At 40.9% G+C, this 17,048-nt stretch overlaps 2 protein-coding genes across 9 annotated transcripts in view; both read left to right on the top strand.

Annotated features, from left to right (window-relative positions):
• rprd1b (regulation of nuclear pre-mRNA domain containing 1B) overlaps window positions 1-1,807 on the top strand; it is a 6,643-nt gene extending 4,836 nt beyond the window's left edge. For all 4 annotated transcript variants that reach the window (XM_077585256.1, XM_077585257.1, XM_077585254.1 and 1 more), the window contains one exon: window positions 483-1,807. In XM_077585256.1, coding sequence (XP_077441382.1) covers window positions 483-632 — 150 coding nt within the window. In that variant the 3' untranslated portion in view covers window positions 633-1,807. The remainder of the gene's footprint in view (window positions 1-482) is intronic.
• Window positions 1-17,048, top strand: part of cdk11b (cyclin dependent kinase 11B) — a 21,883-nt gene extending 4,835 nt beyond the window's left edge. The window contains exons 1-20 of one of the 5 annotated variants that reach the window (XM_077585237.1): window positions 2,342-2,460; window positions 4,538-4,668; window positions 4,778-4,917; window positions 5,293-5,420; window positions 5,491-5,629; window positions 6,893-7,029; window positions 7,542-7,661; window positions 7,780-7,878; window positions 7,975-8,142; window positions 8,218-8,292; window positions 8,810-9,021; window positions 11,332-11,422; window positions 11,517-11,638; window positions 11,726-11,831; window positions 11,914-12,035; window positions 12,158-12,265; window positions 12,601-12,717; window positions 13,026-13,174; window positions 15,268-15,457; window positions 16,581-17,048. In XM_077585237.1, coding sequence (XP_077441363.1) covers window positions 4,552-4,668; window positions 4,778-4,917; window positions 5,293-5,420; window positions 5,491-5,629; window positions 6,893-7,029; window positions 7,542-7,661; window positions 7,780-7,878; window positions 7,975-8,142; window positions 8,218-8,292; window positions 8,810-9,021; window positions 11,332-11,422; window positions 11,517-11,638; window positions 11,726-11,831; window positions 11,914-12,035; window positions 12,158-12,265; window positions 12,601-12,717; window positions 13,026-13,174; window positions 15,268-15,457; window positions 16,581-16,673 — 2,433 coding nt within the window. In that variant the 5' untranslated portion in view covers window positions 2,342-2,460; window positions 4,538-4,551 and the 3' untranslated portion in view covers window positions 16,674-17,048. The other 4 variants (XM_077585228.1, XM_077585197.1, XM_077585206.1 and 1 more) reach the window with 4 other exon arrangements.

Here is a 17,048-nt window from a genome sequence, read left to right as displayed (position 1 = left end):
ATTGTTTACCAACATTTTCTGAGCCAAGGCACATATATCTCATAGTACACCACTAAACACAATGTCACAAAAAGTGCACTGTAAAAATGAATATATGGGTAAATAACATTGCTAACCATTATTGTGTGAAATGCGGATTTGTTTAGTTGTTATTCTTTGGTGTGATTAGAAATGTGGATTCCCATCTGCTCTATAGTGGGGGGAAAAAAATCAAACTCTAGTGTGTACAATACAGTACCGGTAGTTTCCATCCACATGAAGAAGAACAAATATTTTTTTGTATTAGAAAACCTGAACTAAAATTTTGCTTTTTGATTTTCCAAAATATCTCATTCGTGTGTCGTTTTAAATATGCTTCATTATCTTATGCAGTTTCCACGCTGATTCAATTACATGCTGGACTTAAAACATGCATGACCGATTTCAATGACATTGTCATTTATAAATGAGTGGTGTTGTCTGAATGCTGCTGTTGTGTGCAGGAATACAAGCAGAAGCTGGCCAGGGTGACCCAAGTGAGGAAGGAGCTCAAATCCCACATCCAGAGTCTGCCCGACCTCTCCCTCCTTCCCAACGTGACGGGCGGCCTGGCCCCGCTCCCCTCAGCCGGTGACCTCTTTTCCACCGACTGAGTGTCGGCGCTCAGGCCAGCTTCCCCCTCGAGTCCTCCCACACCCGCCAACCCACACACAGCCTCAGCATAACATTTGCAGGCTGTGTTGCTTGCTGGGGCCTGATGAGGTCAGCAGGTACCGGCAGGACAAGAGAGGGGCGGGATCGTGGGATCCATCGTGGGTCGGGACAATAACATCAGGTTTTGTGAAATCGCAGCACTCTGCAAAGACTACAGAGACTCTCTCAGCCTGGATTTTCCCGCTTAGTTTTCATGCCACCAGCTTGGAGTTAGTTCTTTCCTGTTTGTTTTTATTGTTATTTGTATTTTTTTTTTATTTGTAATGACTTAACATGTAAGTGAATGAAGAAGCCACGGTTAGAAGGCCGGCGAGTTCATGGTTGTTGGGTGGCGTTCGTGGTGCTGTTTTTGTTACCTGGATTGCGTTTGCTGAATTGGCCTTATTAGAGCTTGTGACTACATTCTGGTGAGAATGTACCATTGATTAGTTGAATTTAGTTGTTTTGTTTCAAATAATTCAGGTGAAGGTCACACAGAAAGTGCCATCATGGCAGATCAAATCAGTCGGGCTTGGTTGACAAATAGGCATTTGTGAGACTTGCTCATCACCACATGATTAAGAAATAGAAGTTATCCTCTATATCCAAGTATTGCCCCGGTCCCAAATGTGTATCCAGACGTCACAAAACAGCCACTGTGCGTTAGGTGTGGCTTACCGTCATTTAAGGTCAGCAAACGTGAAATAGCTGCTTTTGGTTTACTATGTGTAGCGCATTATTTCAACTGGTCTGCAAACAAAAAGAGGTTTTGGAATGTCAGGAATATGTGCAGCTTTCACAGTATTTGCTAAACCAAAGGGCGTGTGTCTATTTTTTTATTTTTTTAAAACAATGGTGAGCCTCCCAAGCACATTCTTGACCTGTAGTCAATTAAAAAGAATCTGTGTGAAAAGGTACAAATGCCCATGGAGGCACTGGAAGCCAGGAAGGACTTGGACAACAGTATGCGTCACTGTAATTTAGTCACATCTACTCTTGCCCTCACGCTGTGCAGTCTGCATTTTGCTCAACATAACCACACTGTACAACCCGGAGTCTACCAGTTAGGTAGTTTTATTTCTGTAATGAAAGTGATTCAATGGATGCCAATAAAATGGAACCATTTGAACAAATACATGTCGTCAACAATAAACCAGGTAGAAAACAGGCTATGCATACACTACATACAGTACGTACTACTAGAACGGTCCACATTTATGATATGACTAGCCCCCAAACAATTGGAAATTAATGTGCAAATATAATATTGATCAGTTAGATTTTAATGCATTATCCCAAATAGTACATAATACAACTGTTACAAATTGTATGACATCACGGTTGGTAAAGGGAATTTAAGCACCTTGGCATTCTTAATTCCACTGTAACAGCAAACTTAAGCCATAATGAAGAGGCAGGATTGTATACTGTGTGCATATGTGACATGTATGTCATTTTTGATTGTTTTTTGGTTCTGTTTCCCAACTATGTTGGTGTGTGCTGTGTGCACCGAATATTTGGGAAACTGGTTGGCACCAAAAACAGTGTGGTGCATTTTTTTTATTTTTTATTTGATGATTATACATGTTTTTCCCCCATAATTTGTTTAGGTAAATTGCTCATGTATTTTGTACATTATTAATCTGTCAAAGACAATTGTCCACATTCCAAATCACATGGGGGCGCTCACACACTTCGCTGCTTGGTCAGCATTGTATTTTTAAACAAAACGAAGAAGAATCGTTTTTGGATTTCCGGTGTACCAGAGTACTGCGGACCATATTCCAGGTTTGTTATGCACTACTTGCGCCTTTACAAATCTAAGGGTATCGTGTCCTAGCGTCTAAATTCCAGGAATGCAAACACGGTTGTGTACTCGTTTAATTCCTCTATTCGATGAGCAATAATTCCTCGTCCAACAAGAAGTAAGCTTCATGTAATTGAGGCAAATGTCGCTCGTGCCAATGATTAGCTGGTTGACGTTAGCTGAACGTGTTTGCAGTGAGCCTACTTGGTGTTTTCTCTCTCTTACGAACTAAACCCCAAATAGTCTGTCGTTTTCAAAGACAAACCTTAAATACTTGCGGTAGTGGATATCTGGAAACTTGGTAAATAATAAAAGCGGTCCTCATTTTACGACGCTGCTGAACAGCACGCTCAGTTAGTTACTTTATTCGAGAGCCTCTCGTTCTACTCTGAAGAATTATTATCTATAATATTTTTTTTACCTCCACAAATTAAATGTGACAATAATAAAATTATTCAATAAATTAGTTAGAGCTAGTTCACCAGACCTTAGGCTGCTTGACATCTTGAATCAATGAGTTGTTGTATGCTAAAGAAGAAGTTGGTTCACGGCAAAATAACAGGAGAGTTGCCAGTCACTGCAAAATATTCAATTGATTCAATACATTAAGTGAACGTGCTAAAACTGACGGCAACTCATTTCCCCAGGTTTCTTTTTTATTTTCAGAAAATACGGAAATCTGAACGAAATACCGTTTATATACAATAGTTTGATTTCAAGCATGTAAGCCGACAGAGGTGGCCAGCATCCTAAAGGAGGTAACAAAAAAAATGCTGTTTGTGTACTTTTGATTTGAGAGCTTGGCAGCTTCAGTATATTTCTCACATTAACTTTGGTTGTCAGCCCCCCCCCCCCCAATTTTTTTTGTTATAGTACGACTTCAGTCATTATTTTAAGAGTGACGATATTGAAAATGATGCATCAGTGATTTTGAGATGCGAGTTAATTTGTTCAGTTACCACGCATGCACGTAACTCAAAAATATTAATATCTCAAATGATTCATATCTCCGTTCCTTCCCCCCTCCAAAATTGTAATGTTTTTCATTAAGGAAAAAATCACGCTAATATTGTACCTTTTAAAAATAAAAACTTATACTAATAGTATTAGAGGTGCAACAATTAATTGATTAATCAACTAACTGATCATCAAATTAATTTTGCACTTAACGAACATAAAGTGCATGATCTTGTTTTGTGCATTTCTTTCCACAAAAAAAAATCCACTCACTTAAAATGTTGACTATACTACTTTGTATGTATGTCCTGCATATAATTCAAAATCTCCCAAATAATTTGGCCTACTTCCTTTGCAGTATAGAGCAGTTCATTCTGCTTTGAAGGTACCCCCAGATGTATATTCCCTGTCCTACCGCTTGTCCAAGCCTCCATACGTGTTTACAACACCATTAACTGTGTTAAATATGTCTATGTTTTTGGAAGAGACCATTTTAGTAACCCCTCATACACTTTGAACAAACTGTCAACGATTTTCATGTAGAAAAAAATGCTGTTTGTGTACTTTTGATTTGAGAGCTTGACAGCTTCACTATATTTCTCACATTAACGTTGGTTCTCAGCATTCATTGCACCATTTACGGCCTAATTTTTTTCATCACAAGGACGGTAATCATTATCGTTCAAGTGCGTTTATGGTTACCTGAAGTTCCTTGAAAGTACGTCTTAATGAACTGTCATGTTGCTGTTACTTACGTTTAAGGTGCACTTTGTTTGCTTGAAACCCTGACTGAGGTGTGCGCATACAATACCATCACCGCCGGGTCAGTTCCATTGTATGTTATGCTGAGCCAAGCGTTACCTGGATTCTTGCCAAGTATCGGATGCTAATGTGCTCTTCTTGGTAATTAGGGTCACATCCTGTTGCCCATCGCTGTTCTAGATTTTATGAACACCCTTAATATCGAGTGCTACTACAGTGAAATCATTGTTCTGCGTCAGTAAGACTCATTAGTTTGATCAGGACCGTAAAAATGACAATTTTTCTTTGCCACTTTTGTGATGATCTCTTGAAGTGTGTTTGTGTGTTGTTTTGATGCAGGTGGTGGAGAGTGGATGCTGATGGGGGACGAAAAAGAGACCTGGAAAGTTAAAACTCTCGAAGAAATACTACTAGAGAAAAAACGCAGAAAGGAATTAGAAGACCGAACCGATACCAAGCACACTAACGATGTAAAGTATATCCAAAGACTAACGTCTTTATGTAGCTCATATCTGAAAAATAGTTGCTTGAGTTTATTTTTTTAAATTAATCAATCATTCTTATTGGTCTTTACCACAGATTTCCCAAAGCATTGTTCCACAGGCGGATGCTCGGGAAGACAAACGAGAGACCCCGGAGGAAGGAGAACTACGGGATCAAAGGATGGAAATAACAATTCGCAATTCCCCATACTCTCGTCAAGATTCCACAGAGGACAGGTGCTTGTACCAGACATCAGCAACACAGTGGAATACAGCAGCACAAAGTCAAAAGCAATACTTTCCATCGAACCGTTTAACGTCCAAGTTTGTCTAATTAAAACGTTAGTCTCTCCAAAATATATTATTTTATCAATCGATTGAAGCGTATTTTTCCAGACAATATTGGTTAAACTCCAAATTTAAAAATTTGTGGGGATTGTAAGACGTGGTAGGTACAATTGTTTGCAACATTTGGTTGTAAAATTCATCACTGCAATAACATAAAATATTCGATGGTGGTGTTGTATTAAAATGACACCATCTTCACTGTAAGGGTATCTTGTTGATGCAAAATATCTTACAATTGAATTTTGTTTGTATTTTTGAATACAGAGGAGAGGAAGACGATTCCCTAGCTATTAAGCCTCCACAGCAAGTTGCAAGGAAAGAGAAATCTCATCACAGAAAGGAAGAGAAGAGAAAAGAGAAACGACGCCATCGCAGCCACTCGGCTGAGGGTGGTGAGGAACTTCATTTCTTCAGTTTGTAAGCCCTAAATATGCATCTATTGATGGCATATTGCCTTTACAGCAGGGAAGCATGTACGGGCCAAAGATAAAGAGAGGGAGCGAGATCGCAGGAAGCGTCAGTGGGAAGAAGACAAGGCCAGGCAAGACTGGGAGAGGCAGAAACGAAGGGAGCAGGCCAGAGCTCATTCACGCAGAGAGAGGTGAACACAACGTAGCAAAGGCAACTGGCTAAAATGATTATTTAGGAGCCGTGAAAGTTACCACAAGTCCCTGATGGAGAAGATTTTGTTGCATTTACCGTAAAGTTCAGACTACAGCGGTGTGAAAAAGTGTTTTTAATAAATCAAATCACCATTTAAAAACTGCATTTTATGTTTACTTAGGTCAGTGGTGTCCAAACTTGGTCCTCAAGGGCAGAGTCCTGCAGGTTTGAGATGTTTCCCCGATCCATAAACAGGATCGTTATCAGGCTTATGCAGAGCTTGCTGATGAGCTTCAGGTGGACTGGAGAGAAGAAAAATCCCAAACCTGCAGGACTCGGGTTCTCGAGGACCGAGTTTGGACACCACTGCCTTAGGTTATATTTGTTTGAGCTTTACATTTGTTTGATCTTAAACATGAAAGTGAGGGGAAATACTTTTTCATGGCACTGTATAAGTCACAACTTTCTCTCCCAGCATTAATACCTGCACCTTAAACAATGATGTGGCTCATTTGATCTGGGACTATTACGTTCTTGGCTGTTCTTCTCTCTCTAACTCGCCAAAACCATTTTTTACAGTTCATAAATTTGTCGATGAGCTCCATGTTGAAGTGTTAACTGTTATTGTAAATTATTTCCAAAAGAACAATCGCTTCTTATGTTGAAAACGTGACATTATTTTATTTATTTATCTCATCCATTTTATTGTGTCACTCGCAGTATTTTCACTTCTGTATTACTTTGTGCTGTTTCTCCCTTTTTATTTCTTACCATAAGTTTGGCCGTGTTTATTTCCCCTCCGGCTCATGCAATGTTTTTAGTTTGGCAGATAGCTTCTCATTTGGGCAAATGTTAGCTCAGTGTTCTTTTTTTATTTGCCATAAAAGTTCTTCAAAGTACTTTCAAACACAGTATCACAGGTTTTACCATTAGACTCACTTACATATAATATATAGATGGGCTAAAAGAAATGGCATTACTTAATAGCCGTGTGGCTTATAAGTCTTGTGTGAAAATATTTGAAGCCGATTTCTTTTTATTTAGTAGATGCGGCTTATCGATGTGCTCAATAGACTCAATTTTACAGTCGTTTTAACAACGTTAAACGTGTCACTTGTTTAACATCTTTGTAGTCCTAACTTTGTGCTGCATGATTTAGCCGTAAGGTTTCTAATACACAAAATCTGCATTGACAAAACTGGGCTTCTGGTTGTCCGGACAGACCTCGACTGGAATCTCCTGGGTTTTTTTTGGACAACAGGGACCGTCTGGAACAGCAGGAGCGGCAGCGAGAGCGTGACAGAAAACTGCGCGAGCAGCAGAAAGAGCAGCGAGAGCTGAAGGACCGAGAGAGGAGGGCCGATGAGCGACGCAAAGAACGAGAGGGTCGACGAGACGGTCAGTAGTCGAACCCTGCAAGGTTGGCTCATCAAGCACTTGAAGGTTTTATAGTAGAACTGATGTCTCAATCTAATTTTTTTCTAAGCTGAGTCTTTTGATTTTGAGTATTTGCCGAGAGTAAGTCCCAATCCGAAACCTAAGCAATGCATAAAGAAGTATAAAAAATAAAAAACACATCCGATTTGTCTACATTTTTTAAATTTGAATAAAAGTATCTTAACGTGATACCTTGTTATATGGCTATTACTCTAATGCAGAAGTGGTTCAAACCAAGTAAACCAAATATTTTTCTTTTTTTTACGGTAATAGCATATCTGTGTTGTTGAAACACAAAAAAACCGAAGCAAAAAATATTTTTCAATATATGATTTTAAATAAATTTAGTCTACATAATAAAAGTACGATAATCAGTGAATCAATTTGTCAATTGACATAATGCAACATTGTAGAAGTACAACTAGAGCACTTCACATTCAGTCACAATTAAAACCAAACTCTTTGGTCCACAGTGCCTTCACACCACCGAATATTACCAGACGAGTATGGTGAGAAACCGAAGCAAAGTCACCGCAGTCGCAGTCCTGCGCTCGCTCCTCGGGAGAAAACGGAACCCGAACTACAGAAACTTAGTGAGTTTGTGGCACAATAACAACACTTCCTTTATTGCTGTATCATAGAGATGCTGTCATGGACCTTTTTTCTTTCTTTCTTTCTTTTTTTTATTATTGCATAACTTGTGTTTTGCAGCAACAAAGGAGGAGAGACCTGACCTCCAAGACCTACTTTCAGACCTCCAAGACATCAGTGACAGTGAAAGGAAAACCAGCTCTGCTGAGTCTTCTGGGGGTAAGAGATTATCATAGCAAGAACGAAAGCAAACATGCTCGCTTCAGGTGATCAGCAGGAAAATAGCGCCTTACTCATTCAGACTTCTCTATCTAGCATCAAGATCTGGTTCTGAGGAGGAAGACGGGGAAGAAGAGGAGTCCAGCAGCAAGACTGATGGTGAAGAAGAAGAAGAAGAAGAAGGAGAGGAGGAGGAAGAAGAGGGGGAGGAGGAGGGAGAGTCAGTCTCGGTCTCTGGCTCAGAGAGGTCTGAGCAGAGTGCAGGTAATCAATGTAATAGGGTACAAGGTACTAGAACTGAAAAGTGTTAGACTTAACATTGGGGCCTCCCTTTTACAGAAGAAGTGAGTGAGGAGGAGCAGTCAGAGGAGGACTTTGAAGAGGAGCAGGAAAATGGAAATCATATACCTGCAGGTCAACCACTGATGCTTTTCAGATTTTAGGCCTTCTTTATTCTGTTCTGGATATTCTGCACGATTGTTTAGTACATCAGACTTAATAGTCATCATTTATTAGATTGGAGTGGTCAGTAATTTAATAAATTACATTTGAATAACAAAATGTGCTTAACATGAACCACATGAGGGTTTTTGAAATGCCTTCCGAGGACTCGTTGCTGCGGGCACATCTGTGATCCAAATGTAAACGAGAAGGCAGACCACTGAATGTTTTTGAGCATAGCAAGAGACGCCTGTAATCAATTTCAGATTCACTCTTTTACCGCAGACGCTTTTACTTGCCACAGTTTGGAAAACACTGTTGTGATGCTGCATATTTCAGTTAAAAAGTAGTTTAACTCCCAAACTTCTCTTCAAGCTGTAATTCTTAATACATGGTTATGTTATAGAGCACTATTCAGGTGCAGAATAATTAGGCCTCAGTCTTTGATGAAAATTGAACATGGTCCTCATCTTCAACCTTCATCCAACAGTACCAGAATCGCGGTTCGACCACGACACAGAGGAAAGTGGTGAGGATATGGAGGATGAGGAGGAAGAAGACGCAGGGGATGGTGACCCTACGCCTCAGTCGCAGACTCATTCACGCTCCCCAACACCGGAAGGAAACTATATTCCGGACTCCCCCCCGATTTCACCGGTGGAGCTCAAGAAGGAGCTGCCCAAATATTTGCCTGCTTTACAGGTGCATGTCAACACATCACAGATATGTTAATGTTAGACCATTAATATATTATTATTATTTGTGACTCAATTATTTGCATTCACATAGCCAAATAAACTCTAAAATACTTGTATATCAATGTAGATTTTAATGCAGTATAATTGTATACCATATTTTTCCGAGATGGATTGATAACATATAATTTTATATGCCTTTGAAATGCTCAGTTAGAGTGGTGTCTTGGCTTTCAAGGAACCCAACTTCCAAATTTTCCTGGGCTTTGAGCCACTCAGCTGTTTTTTGGGGGCTTTGTGAGCAGAAATTTAAGAGCAGAATCACTTCACAACAATAAGCAGTTTGGTAGATAGTGAATTTGATTTTCGAAAAAGAGGTTTGTCGGACTCAACATAAAGAGAATTACACGTGAATGTAAAACGACCACACAATCTTGCCTATGGGTTAGCAAACAGGATCTATAGTCGCGATGTCATAACCCTTTAAGCAACAAATATTTTGAACACAATCAAGGGAAAGCAACACAATGTCGACAGACATAATACAATACTTATTAGACTATTCAACAAATTAATTGTACTGTATATACTTGTTTTTATGTTTAGTATTCTGACTATGTCTACAGTCATTTCTGGACTGCAAGCCGCTACTTTTTTCACTTTTATTCGACCCTGCGGCTAATACAAAGTTGCGGCTTATCCATCAGCTCACAAAGGGGCGCGCTATAAAGGAAGCACAAGAGTGTCAGAGCAAACAGGTGGAGGAGAAGCTAGAGGCGTGTAGGTTTGCCCTGGAAAGCAGGGGAATGAAGGATAGCCGTAGCAAGACGCAGTATCTGTGTGTGAATGGGAGGGACCCAAGTCGAAGAGTGAGGATACAGGGAGAAGAAACCACCAGCAATGTTGTTTGGTCTGAAGACAGTGCCACTAAGGAAAAGACAGGAGGCAGAGCTGGAGGTGACAGAGATCAAGACGCTGAGGTTCTCTTTGTGAGTGACCAGGATGGATAGAATCAGAAATGAGTACATCAGAGGGACAGCATATGTTAGAGGCTTTGGAGATAAAGTCAGAGAGGCCAGACTGAGATGGTTTGGACATGTCCAGAGGAGAGATAGTGATTATATTGTCAGAAGGATGCTGAGTTTCCAAAATGCCAGGCAAGAGGTCTAGAAGAAGACCAAAGAGGAGGTTTATGGATAAAGTTAAAGAGGACATGAAGGTAGTTGGTGTGAGAGCAGAGGATGCAGAGGACAGGGTTAGATGGAGGCAACTGATTCGTTGTGGCGACCCCTGAAGGGAAAAGCCGAAAGGAAAAATAAGAATTATGGAAAAGAAAGTAGCGGGAACCCGGTGCGGTAACATTAAAACGGGTGCGGCTTACATGTGTAACAAACTCGAGAGTATTCCCCAAATTTAGCTTGCACGTCTTATAGTCAGGTGTGCCTTATAGTCCAGAAATGACTGTAATTGTATTCCCCCCAATATTGCAATTGTGATTTAATATACAATAATTTTTCAAGGTCTTCTTACCATAACCTGAATTTTTCCTGGCATTTCAACAATATTAAAAAGTATTGATATCTCAGCTCCTGAAGCATATAGAAACATAACAAAAACATTTCAGCGCTTACACCTGTCGCGTTCACACAAACAAAGTTTATCATTATAAACCTTCAATATATATGTTTTTAAATCAACAAACAAATGTCGCATCTGCGGGTATACAACTCCAAATATATTTATCTTCAACACTGGAGCGCAGTTGTAATAACCTCAGGGGATCGAGTGGTAATTATTCGTCGTCCATTCCGTTACAAAGCCGTCAAAATTTTCAACACACTCATTGTCTACAAACATATTTCTTAACAATATGTCTCTGTCGACTCGTTACACTGATGCAAATCCATCGTCAATCGCGTCATTAATTTCATAACTCCCGCGAATCTGCATCAACCATAAACGCTCGAATAAAATTCCAGGACATGCTACGAGGCCCACGTCACCCTCTCATGTATATTCTGATTAATTTAGTCGGCTACGAGACCAAGAGTTGGTTAAAACAAAACAAAATGACATCCGCTCTCCCAGGTTTAAAGGGAGAAGCGCGGTCACACGCTCCCGGCCTTTATGGGTTAATAAACACAAGCAATAAATGAACTCTGCATTACGATAAACGATATCAGGTTTATTATGCATAAATGTTATGTACTACAATGCAAATTAATTTGCATACATTTTTCATCCCTAATACCAAATAGATAATGTTCTGCATGCGTGTCGAGCTGTTCGTAATGTGAATTATGTTGTTGTTTTTAAGGGTTGTCGCAGTGTGGAGGAATTCCAATGTCTGAACCGAATTGAGGAGGGCACGTATGGTGTGGTGTACAGAGCCAAGGACAAAAAGACCGGTAAGGGAGTAGATGGGATGTGGGCACACTGGCTGTTGACGTGGCTGCTCAGATGTGTAGACTGATGAAATATATGCTGCGCTCACGTTTACAGATGAAATTGTGGCATTAAAAAGGCTTAAGATGGAGAAGGAGAAGGAAGGCTTCCCTATCACGTCTTTGCGAGAAATCAATACTATATTGAAAGCTCAGCACCCCAACATTGTGACAGTGAGGGTAAGACACTGAGTTTATTTTTTATTTTTTTATGAATACTTTTTCAAAGTCATGCAGTCCTTTTAAAGTGTTTATAACATGTTGTAGGAAATTGTTGTTGGAAGCAACATGGACAAGATCTACATTGTGATGAACTACGTTGAGCATGACCTCAAGAGTCTGATGGAAACAATGAAGCAGCCTTTCCTGCCAGGTGATGAATCGTCTTGATGATTATAAATGATGCGTACCACATTCGCTACCTGCTGAAACGGCGCCGTTCAACCGTCTTGCAGGAGAAGTCAAGACGCTGATGATTCAGCTGCTTCGAGGAGTCCGTCATCTCCACGATAACTGGATTCTCCACCGGGACCTGAAGACGTCCAACCTGCTGCTTAGTCACAAGGGCATTCTTAAGGTGGGTTGACTTTTATGAAGCACACTGTTTTGTTCTGTAGCAGTACTACATAGAGTATGTTTGGGTTAAAAGACTTTAAAAAAAAAAGAAAAAGAGTTCTTTAATGATATTGTTTACTGTAGGTCGGTGACTTTGGTTTAGCCCGTGAGTATGGTTCCCCCCTGAAGCCCTACACTCCTGTAGTGGTGACCTTGTGGTACAGATCACCCGAGCTGCTGCTTGGAGCCAAGGTAAAAGTGCATCTTCACCAGCCGCATGCACAGCAGCCACTTACGCTACACTGCAAATACTACTGCACTTTATAACCAAGGGATCATGTCGTCACCACTGATATTTTTACCCGCAAAATATATTTCCAAATATAAACCAACATCTGCAAATCACTTAGCTTATGGAAACCCAATTTTGACTTTTACACAAGTTGATTTACACGTGGAAAAGGTCCAGCGGTCGTCACAGCACATCCACTTTCACAGGCGAGACAGATCGAGGTAGAAACGTGCCAGGCAGACTGTCTGCGTTATGTTTTTATGGACTGCCACTGAGTTTTTTCTCCTTCCTGCAGGAGTACTCCACAGCTGTCGACATGTGGTCTGTGGGCTGCATATTTGGAGAGCTCCTCACCCAGAAACCTCTTTTTCCTGGAAAATCTGAAATTGACCAAATTAATAAAATATTCAAGGTAAATGTTCTGAATTATCATCACCGTTAAGGTGTTTAGAGCCAGTAAATCTCGCAACTACGTGTCACAGTAGGTGAGCTCATGGTGCAGCTCTGCAGTGCGCCACAGGGTGGAGCTGCTGGATTTAAGCAGCCCCAGGGAAGAAACCATAACGGCCACCCTAGTTGTCTGAATGAGTTTGGACTGATTCAGGCCTCTCAAATTATCCTGCAGTCATTACCTGTGATGAAGCTTTTGAGCACGTCTGCTTGAGTGGAAATATCCATCAGCCCTTTCAATAAGAGAGCCATGTGTTGTGTGGTCTTTAGGATCTGGGGTCACCCAGTGAGAAAATCTGGCCAGGCTACAACGAGCTTCCTGCTGTGAAGAAGATGTCTTTCACAGAGTATGCCTACAATAACCTGCGAAAGCGCTTTGGTGCGCTGCTATCGGACCAGGGCTTCGACTTAATGAACAAGTGAGTTCTTTTAAAGCTTTTTGTTTCCCCATATTGAAGGCAGCACTGTGCCCCAAACCAACACACTGCTCTCTGACTCACTGTAGAAGGGTAAGTTTGGACTTATATTATGGTCAAACACGATGAAAAATATCATACATATGTGGTAGTTTTACATGATGACGTGAAGTCGAACCTTCACTGACAGTGGTGTAGTCGTTGCTGACAGAATACCGAAATCAGATGTGAGCCACAGGCAAATATCAAACAAATACGTCAGTTACAATCAGCAGGATTCGACAGTGGAAAAAAGCTCCCTCACATCAATGCATTCTTACGTTGCTCTTTCCTTTGGTGGCTCCAGGACTTTTTATTCGCTCCGTGCTTTTCTGGCCGCCTCACTTAAAACATGACAACAGTAGCGGACCGGTGATTCATCAGCATGCCTCTGCTCCATCCTCATGTTCTGTTTCGCAGATACACTCACCATGGTGACGCTCCATACTACCAGGAAATGTTTGTGCAAACATATACTTGATAAGGGACCTTTTTGGCCCCAAGAGCACTGCATCTGGGGAAGTCATGTTGTTGAGCAGCTGCAAAGGAAGAGAGACATTCCCAGATCTTTACACCCACCCACAGAGTCATTGCATGCACCTGTAAAAGACAAACCTGCACCGTGCAGTCTGAGGATCGTAGTTCACTGGATATTTTGGGCCCCCTTCCCAGCCGTTACAAAGACAGTCAGGAGAGATTCAGTCCATGTGAGGTCAATGATTAAAAAAAAAAAAAAAGCCCTTCTTGTTTGCAAAGCGTCAAAAAAGAACTGCTGAATAAATGTTGAAGGGTATATGTTGGCAACTAGATCTGTTTGCACTATCGCACACTGGTGCCAGTGGTGCATGCAGACTTTTAAAGTCCAAGAAATACTTTGATATGGAGTTGGGTTCAATCACAAGTTAACATTCAAGTGTTAACAGAATCTCCAAACTGAAATATTCCCACCCTGATGTAAAGAACCTCCAGAGCAGTATTTCCATCAACATTTACAGTACAATAGTGCTTCATAAGGAAAGAATTGTGTGCACAGCTCCATGAAAAGCAACAAGCACACAGGATTGCGTTTTGCGACCTGGTCCACATTTGTCATTACATCTCATTTGAGACTGTTTTGTCTAGTCAGCATCAAGTGTATTCCTGAAACCGATATGGCCTCATGTCTCATCTCATTCAGACCTTATTGTGTCACCAAAATAGGTAAGACAGTATATTTAAACTGAAATGCTCTGGTTGGTTTTACAAAACAACAAATAAAGTAAAATAAATAAATAAAAAACTTGAACATGCCATAGGTTTCACATAAATACACATACTTTTTAGAGTGACAATTTGTCATTTTTGACATTTCACTTGCAGTAAATGTAGAAGCCATTAACACAAGACATATCCGTTATAAAACAAAACTGTGGCAGGACAAGTGAAGCAATACTTAATTACTTAAACCACCTTTGTTGCCGCTCGAGCACAGATTAGGATTTTCATCCGAGTTAACAAAATCTGACACCGACATGGCTCCTACTCAGGTGCATGTAAGGTTTATGAGGTGAGGTCAGACATTTCCCCCCCATGTATGAATACAAATGTACTAGTGTTGCTTAGTTCAGGTTGTCTCAAGTAAAAGAGCCACTGCTCACCCCGCCCCACTTTACAGTGGAGCCAAATGGTGAGTACAGCACTGCTTTTGTTACCATGACGACCAGGGGCGGCGTTAGGGTTCTAAAGCGGTCTAGAGTGAAGATAAAATTGAGCCCTTATAATGAATAAAAGCATCTTTTGCATTTTCTCTAGAGGTAGATGCACTTCATCATCAAGCTGCCTGACTACACTTTTTGGTTACTTTAACTTCATACCAGTGTCCGCTTGCAGTCTTTCTGTTCTGAGCTCCTGTTTCTATGGCAGTGTTTTATTGAGCGAGCGTCTGCATGAATGTTGTACGCCTTAGCTGGTGTGGTTTTTCTTCAGGCCACAAAGAGGACTGCACTGACAATAAGAGGGTAATAATCGGATGCCCTGGTCGGCATCTCCTCATGAAGTGACTGTTGATGTTCTTCCAGATTCCTTACCTACTGTCCCGCTAAGAGGATCCTGTCGGACGAGGGGCTCAAGCACGAGTATTTCCGCGAGACGCCGCTGCCCATCGACCCGTCCATGTTCCCCACGTGGCCGGCCAAGAGCGAGCAACAGAGGGTAAAGAGAGGCACCAGCCCTCGGCCGCCCGAGGGAGGCCTGGGCTACAGTCAACTGGTAAGGCCATTAAGTTGCACTTTCTCCATTACATAAAGCGAGTAGGCTTTCCGAAGGCTGCCTGTGTTAAATAGATTAAAGGCCGACAAGCCTCTGCTTTGTGTCTTGCCTAGTTCCTCCTCGTGTTTTCCATGATGCGCAGCCTGACGCGCTTAATGTTTTCAGCAGTGGTACTACCCACAAGGAAGTTCAATTTCCAATATTGCAATTGTACCTTTTGTAATAGTAGCTTCAAAAGAATGTCTTGTAATAAGAAGAATGATTATAGAACTGATCAATTTCTGTTATAATCAAAATACAGTGGAACCTCTAAGGTCAAACGTCATTCTTACTAGGTGCGTTAAGGTCTAATTTGTTCCGATTGCAAAACAATTTACCCTTAAAGGGGAAGTCAAACCCAAATCTTTCTTTACAATATGTTGTATGTGCCTCTAATCGTCTAAACACTCATTCTGATTAATATAGCGTTTGTGGAATATGAATAAAGCAGAAAAATCTACCCTTTTTTATCCATCTCAAGTGTCAGCCATTTTGCTACTTACTGTTGACTGAAAATGACATCACAGTTGCTCAGGTAATGACCAGTCATGGCTCAGCTTGTGAACTTAACCAAAATCATGGGTGTATTTTTTTTCTTCCTTTATTCATATTCCACAAATAAAATTGTATCAGAATGCTGTGTTTAGACTACTGGGGGCAAATACAAGTTAAAACTAAAGAAATGTTTTGGGTTGACTTCCCTTTGAAAGAAAATCTGTTCCAGGGTCATACTGGTGCCATCATAAAATCCTTTATTAACTGTACGCACATTTGTAGGTAACATTTTAACAAGTGTAAAAAATATATATACTAATTGTAAAGTACGGCAGGGTGTCTTGTTGTGGTTAGGGTTAGTAGGGTCATCAGTAAACCTCATTGGCACTACATGTTAGGCAGTCGGGCTGGGCCAGGCCATACCAGGTCGATGCGCCTAAGTTTTGCCAGTTTTTTTGTGCCAGTCTAGCCCTGGAAGCAGGTGTGACTTTTGAGTTACAAGCGTGGTCATGGAACAAATTAGTCAAATTTCAAGGCACCACCAGTCCCGCCCCCCCAATACTTAACCTTCTGGTTCGTCTGTCTGCAGGGGGATGACGACCTAAAAGACACGGGCTTTCACCTGACCACCAGCAATCAGGGAGCATCTGCAGTTGGACCTGGATTCAGTCTGAAATTCTGAGCATGCCTCCCGGTTGAGAAAGAAGAAGAAGAACGCATGCGCGGAACGTTGCCACTGAACTGAACTGCAAAGCAGATCAATATGTGATCAACACAAACTGTTGACGAGGACTGTCTCACAACAAGAATGGTGGCTATGATGTGTTCCAAAATCTTCAACTTTCCTCCACCTGTGTCCAATGTGGTCATTTTAGGAGTTAGTTTAGTCTATTATTTTCTTCTTTTTTACTTTTTGAGAGAGGTTCAACTTTCTTGAACGGTGATGCTGGAGCCTACTGTTCAGTGTTGTGGAATTTGTTTTTCATCTGACACAACTACTCAAAACTGTCGTTGATAAGGGGATATTTTTTACAAGAAATAAAAAAGGCTAAAACTT

This window comes from Vanacampus margaritifer, chromosome 1 (assembly GCF_051991255.1).
Source record: "Vanacampus margaritifer isolate UIUO_Vmar chromosome 1, RoL_Vmar_1.0, whole genome shotgun sequence".
Classification (NCBI taxonomy): Eukaryota; Metazoa; Chordata; class Actinopteri; order Syngnathiformes; family Syngnathidae; genus Vanacampus; species Vanacampus margaritifer.
Note: the sequence above shows the minus strand (reverse complement) of the source record. Positions and strands in the feature narration are given on the sequence as shown.